The following is a 7182-nucleotide window of genomic DNA, read 5'->3' as shown; positions in this document are numbered from 1 at the left end:
TATATAATATATATATTATATATATATATATATATGTATATATATATATATATGTATAATATATATATATATGTATATATATATATATATATGTATATATATATATATATATATGTATATATATATATATATATATGTATATATAATTGTATATATATATGATATATATATATATATATATATATATATATATAAATATATATATATATATATATATATATATACATAAATAACTTTCTTTGATTTGATCAAGATTACCTCCTATGATTCTTTTAAGTGCCCAGTTAAAGTAGAGAGGGGTGACCTAGTCTTTTATGATGATAATATACAGAAACCTATAACATACACTTATATACACACACACATATACACATACACACTGGTGCCCGGGCGTACTGCATGTTTCACGTGAAAATACCAATTTTGTAGAGTGTCATTAAATAACGAACGTTGAATGTAGGTTTTGCTTGTCATTTTAACAAACATTCTGAAAATTCGTGGAGGGTGATGTGTGATGAGGCATGAAAACTTCTGTGAAACATTGCTAAAAAATAAATAAAAACCTCGTCTCGCTTTGTTGGCAGCTGCCGCGCGCGCACACAACATACATGTAATTACATATATAAACAAATACACGAATACATACATACACGTTTACACTTACATGCACGCGCACACACGCACACACATGCATATATATACTTACATCTACGTACACACAAATATAGGCGATCTTTCGTGACAGAAAAAGGACTCGTAACGAAAGATCGCCCAAATATATATACACACTGCTCTCACACACACAAACAAACACATACATACATACATTTAGGTTAGAAACCGGCTCTTTATTGGCATGAAATCTTGAAATACACCTAACAGCATACATACATATACACACGTACATATATACGCTCACTCACGCACGCGCGCACTATTATGTTCTGAATTCAAATGCCGCCCAGGTAGACTTTATGGCTTTATCCTTCATTCTTCTGGCAGAATTGGCTGGAGATCGATCAAATATAATTCTAATCAGTCACCCAATTTCATTTATACTCCTCTATAGAAGACGCGAACAGAATTATAATGGAATACATTGCGAAAAGATAAGAAACGCAGCCGCACTTGAATGTGTACGCACAGAATCGGTAACATGTACTTTAACGTATGATTGAATAAATTATAATAATCTTGTAATGCTTGGAACCTACGATCACAGAGATCCAACCGTGCCCATCTCATTTCTCTTCTTTTTGTCGTTTGGTTATCTATAAGAGATGGATAGAATAAGCGCAAGGCTTGAAAAAAATTTTTTTTTTTTTTAATAAAACTGCGGGCGATTCGTTCGAATAAAACTCTTCAAGGTGGTGCCACAGTCCAATGACACATTATCCCATTCGTATTTGACGGGCATTTAGCTGCGATTTCTAGCAGAGCGAGCGAGCAAGTGATTTAAAGTAAAAACGAGCGTGTTGACTCGAATGGGGAATGTCAAGGACTAATTCGATTTTGCTCACGGGAAATCGATTCTCTGACATGGGTTTCGATACCTGATAGAAGCTCAAAGCTAAATACTCTTCTCCTGCGTGTTCTTGTTGAATGGAAAGGGCCTCAGAAATCATCAGAAACAAAATACGCTTTAACTTCCTACAATTTCCGTAAATTAACCCAGTGATACCCCGGAGTTTTTGAAAGGGTGCTTGTTATGAAAGAAAAATCTTTAAATATCAAACTTTTACAACAAGCCACTGAAATGCTAATTTCAAAAATAAGATTTGATTTCGGAAATAATGTTTCTTATAAACGAATTTAAAGACAAGTATAACGATTAGAAAAGAAAATTTTGTTTTTCGGTTGATAAATCTGAATGCATGACAATTACAGAAAAGAAAATATCTTAATCAGTTGGAAATGTAATCTCACATATTGCGCTTTTTTTACGGGTAGTTCTGAAGTCGAAAAACTTCACGGATATCGTGTTAAGGGCCAGAGAGAGACAGAGAAAGAAGGTGAGAGACAGAAATAAAAAAAAAAAATATGTATTTACCATATATTTCTCGCTGATACGGCTCATGATTTTGTCGTTTTGTAATTTCACCGGTTGGCTGCTAAGTTTTCTTTGAGACATGAACCTGCCAAGAAGTTGCGTGAAGCGCAGGACATGACGGGGTATTACAGGTGACTGCATGATAAGGGTACAAGCCTGGATGGCCAAAAGACCCCCTTTTTTTTTCTAAATTCACCGGGGTTTTTTTTCCTTTCTTTTGGAAAGGACTTACTCCTTAGTTTCTTTTTTTCTTTTTGCTCAAGGGTACAACATAGAGCAATAATTACATTTAGAAAAAGAGTGGATATTGTTGCTTAAACTTTAGCAACCGCAACGAAAAATATTAACGAATATTCAATGAATAAACAAATCCCAGATTTGCCCAGCCAAATATAACCTCCTCCTTTAGAGGAGAGAAGCTGAAAAGTGTCTGTTAATGTGTGTGTATATATAAATATATATATAGATATGTATATAAGTATACACGCTCACATACATACAAACATATACATCATATATATATATATGTGTCTGGATGTGTGTTTGTATGTATGAGTAGCTATCAGAGAGAATTGTGTATATATATGTTTACATGAAAATACATACGTGCATACATGTGTGTGTATGTGTATATATATATATATATATAGAGAGAGAGATATTACAAGAACTCAAGTATTGTTGATGTTGCTACCACGATTGCGGCTGCGGCTGCGGCTGCTAAAAGTGCGCGAAGCTTCGTTCGTCCTACTTTTGCAGTATTATGCATAACACATAACCGTGTCTGACGGTGGCGAGGGCAGGCGGTGTCGGGAATGGTTGTGGTGGTGGTGGTGGAGCAGTATGACGACGATGGTGGTGGTAGTGTTGGTGGTGGCGGTGGCGAAGAACGAAGGTGAGAGTATGAGAAGAGAGTAAGGGAGGTGGGAAGTTCATCCCCCCTCCACCATCACAATCACAACCACCATCATCTCATACAAGAAGTTCCCGATTGGCCGTTGCTTTAACATCTCCTCCCTCCCATATCGTTTTTAACCTCCTCCTCCTCATATGTCCCCTCTCACTACGATGAAGTATTGTAGTTTTTTTCTTTTTCTTTTGTACTTTTTTTGTTTGCAAGTTCCCATAATTGTTGAATACACGCGTAGAATAAAGCATAGAGGTATATATAGGAAGCTAATGTGGGTAGCCTCTGTATGAACGGTTGATCTGCTAAGAGCAGCAACCAAATTCCTCTCAAACCACACCTTCACCATTTTTGGAGAAGGGACAGAATGGAGGATGCATTGCTTCTAAAATAAGATGTAATGGTAATGACTGGAACGCTTTAGTCGTAGATCTGCACGACCAGAGCTGAACGGTAGGTTATAGAACAACAACAACAGCAACACATACAGTGGTGAATCGATCCCGGTGCGCACCGGGTTGTACGAACCGGTTAACGTAAGTTTCATGGAGCTGCTCGGTAGAGTCCTGATGTTGGTCTCGTCAGAGTCAACTGACTCTGCCTTCTCCATTCAGTTGGCCATTTAATGGTTTGATGTGAAAACCAATCCCCGGTAATTTCTGGGAAAATATTCTATATTTTCTACGCGTCGTATATCCATGCCCGTCGCTAAGGGATGCACTGGACAGCGCTGCCCCCCCCCCCTTCACTTTTCAATGGTACACCCTCGGGTTTACAGTGAAACATTTATTTCGAAACACCACTTTAACATTATTACAAATTAGTACCCACCCAGGATATCCTGAAGCACTTCCAGGCACCAAAATCTGGCGACGGGCCTCAGCAGGCGCGGTCCCAGAAATTTCTCAAAGGGAGGGCACAAGATCTGAAGGGAATACAACTCCAGGAGAAAAGGGCGTGCACTTCTTTGGTAACACATCCGATCTAGAACAAGGGTGCACTTCTTTTCTTGAGGGGGGAACGTGCCCCTCAGCCCCTCATCACCCTGGGTCCGTCCCTACTGAGTATGTACCTAATCCATTCTTTCTCGTAACTTAGTTGTTCAGCAAAAGACATCGATAGAATAAATAACAGGCTTTAAAAAGAAAATCACTGGGGTCGATTTGTTCGACTAAAATTCTTCAGAACGGTGCCCCAGCATGGCCACAGTCTAAATAGGCCGAAACAAGTAAAAGATAAACGGTAATAGATATCAGATATCTATGGATGCATGCGAACCTCGGCTGAACATTTAAGTTCGTCTGAGATATTTAATGACTGGGACAGCAAAACATCTCAACAATTAGTTGGTGCTATGACTATGCAAATTAAACGAACAGAAATGTCGTATTGGCTAATACGACATTCATATTAGCCAATGTCGGGATATTTATCACTGCTGTTAATGTAAATATGTAATCTTTTGGAACGCTGCAATTGAACTAATATGGAAAAATTTGCGTTCACTTAATACCATAGAAAAATTATGAGCAATGTCGGTTTTCATCCATCTATGGAGCTATTGTTGAATGAGACCGAGGTGAAATATATCTCAGAAATCTCGGTTGTCTTCTAGATTTTGAATGCCCTGTAAACCCTATTAATATTTGCTGTTAGATAATTAAAAGCAACAGGTGAAATTTGTGATGAAATCTGCATCACATTCTTTGCGACATTGAATCTATTGCAAATCACATAAGAAATTCACTTGAGAAGACATTCACAACGAACTGTCTAAATCAGGGGTTACCAAACTTTTTTCACGGAGGGTCAGATAACTGAGAGAATGACGAGCGTGGGCCTCATGACCATTTTGTTCAATGCAATACAGTGAATACACAAACAATAAAGACAACCAACATATTTATTTACCAAAAAGTTATCAAAGCCGGTGATGTTAGCAATAAGATAATTTTATCACACCCAGTGTACACATATCTGAATCTCACAAACTAAGAGCAAAAAAGGTTTGGTGAGATTGGTGAAACTGGTGTTTAGCTTTTAAGATATCATCAATATTCGCTTTGGAATTGCTGAATCCAATCAAGAGAATTGTTTTCAACTGTTCATAAGTCAACCTCGTTCGATGCGCTGACTTCACATTCTCCATTATTGAAACTGTTTGTTCACAGACATAAGTTGTTCCAAACGCTGATGCTATACCAGAAGCAAATGCAGGTACTTACACAGAAGGTACAGAGCAGCGACGGGCTGGATGAACTGACGTCGCGGGCCGTAGTCTCGTGAGTCCTGGTCTAAATCAATGCGTTTATTGTGTAGTTTTCAAATTGGTACCGTCCTCACTATGAATACTCCTCTCTCGAAGCATCCTACCACATGCGTGCCTCTCTCTCTCTCTCTCATCTACAATTTCGGAGAAAGCAAAGGACAGACAGATAGAAAGATTGAAGAGAGAATGAAGATGGAAAGCAGAGCGTTTACTTCACAAAAACGTATTGCATGAGGTTTCTTTAATTCATACAAACACTCAATCTTTTACTTGTTTCACTCATTGGACCACGGCCATGCTGGGGTACCACCTTGGAGGGTTCAGTCGAGCAAATTGACCACAATACATATTTCTTAAGTCTGGTACTTATACTATCGGTATCTTATGCCGAACTGCTAAGTTCAGTTCTCAAGCAGCGAGGCGGAACAAACACAAACCGAAAAACACAGATGCATGCACGCATGTACGCGCGCGCGCGTGCACACACACACACACATATATATATAAACTAGCAGTCATCCGTTGGCGAAATTTTTTTGTCCACTGGAGTTCCGGACGCCAGTTATGAACTCATTTGCATACAGCCAATCAGAGCTCAGCAATCAAACTAATTTATGAGCGGCGCATAACAGGTGATGGGCGATAAGATACGGTCACTTGGGTAAGGAATGACCATTGTTCCTTTTCTCTTTTGATAATGCTTGTTGTTCTTGTTCTTGTTTCAACCATGGCTGCCTCTGCGTAGTTATTTGTTCCCATCCACATCTTTACCGTATGGGACCCTAACAAAATCCGATAATAGGTATAGATGCAAATCTATCGAATTACTTGTCTCCTTCTAAAATCAGGCTTAACTTGGCCCTCGGTCGACTTAAAACACCATTCTTCGTCTTGAGTTTACTTGGTAGAGTGTGTTGTTAACTTGACAAGGTCAAGGTGAGCTCTGATTAGCTGTATACAAATGAGTTCATTAGTGGGATTTGGAACTCTCGTGGGGAAAAAATTTCGCCACCCAGCCTTTGACCCGGTCTGTACTGTAATCCCTTTCTCCTTTCCGACCAAGAGCTATGCTCGAAACGTCAAGCTCTCTCTTTTTACCGAGCGTCAGGCTAATACATTTCTTGTGCACCTCCTCTTGTTGTTCATTAATTTTACTCGTTTATTTGAAATTATTGTTTGATTGAATTTACTATATATATATATATATATAGTAAGTCCAAAAAATGGAACAAGAACATAATGGACGACAATAAAAACATACGGACAGATGGATGATGCAGAGACGGACAGGAAAACCAAGACGGAACATTTGTGGCTTTTTATTCATCAATATAAGAAATTGACAGGCGACGAGCTGGCAGAAACGTTCTGAGTTCAAATTCCGCCGAGGTCGACATTGCCTTTCATCGTTTCGGGGTCGATAAATTAAGTACCAGTTACGCACAGGGGTCGATGTAATCGACTTAATCCCTTTGTCTGTCCCCTCTATGTTTAGCCCCTTGTGGGCAATAAAGAAATAAGAAACGTTAGCACGCTGAGCAAAGTTTTTAGCAGTATTTCGTCTGTTTTTACGTTCTGAGTTCAAATTTGGCCGAGGTCAACTTTGCCTTTCATCCTTTTAGGGTCGATAAATTAAGTACAAGTTGCGTACTGGGGTCGATCTAATCGACTGCCCCCTACCAAAATAAAATTTCAGGCTTTGTGCCTAGAGCAGAAAAGAATATAAGAAACTGTCCTTGGCAGCCAAACAGAAAAGATCCACTTTTTGCATAGCCTTACATTTCTTCGTGAGGAACGTCATGGAATATCTCACTTTCCTTCCTTCCTTCCGCCTTTCTTTACATTTAAAATAGTCTCCACGAACCCCATATAAGGCTTGTCATTGCTACCAACGTACATGTGCGAACGAACGTCCCATACCGACATAGCGCATTCATGTCTCTATTCCTAATCAAT

General features: G+C 38.8%; 1 protein-coding gene across 1 annotated transcript in view; it reads right to left on the bottom strand.

The window, feature by feature from the left end:
* LOC106877789 (putative peptidyl-tRNA hydrolase) overlaps window positions 1–2867 on the bottom strand; it is a 29595-nt gene extending 26728 nt beyond the window's left edge. Inside the window, exon 1 of the mRNA XM_089339159.1 lies at window positions 2051–2867. Coding sequence (XP_089195285.1) covers window positions 2051–2191 — 141 coding nt within the window. The 5' untranslated portion in view covers window positions 2192–2867. The remainder of the gene's footprint in view (window positions 1–2050) is intronic.
* Window positions 2868–7182: the final 4315 nt, after the last annotated feature.

Source organism: Octopus bimaculoides, chromosome 21 (genome assembly GCF_046866305.1).
Source record: "Octopus bimaculoides isolate indiv1 chromosome 21, ASM4686630v1, whole genome shotgun sequence".
NCBI lineage: Eukaryota > Metazoa > Mollusca > Cephalopoda > Octopoda > Octopodidae > Octopus > Octopus bimaculoides.
The sequence above is the reverse complement of the archived record's forward strand: the minus strand, read 5'-3'. Positions and strand labels throughout refer to the sequence as shown.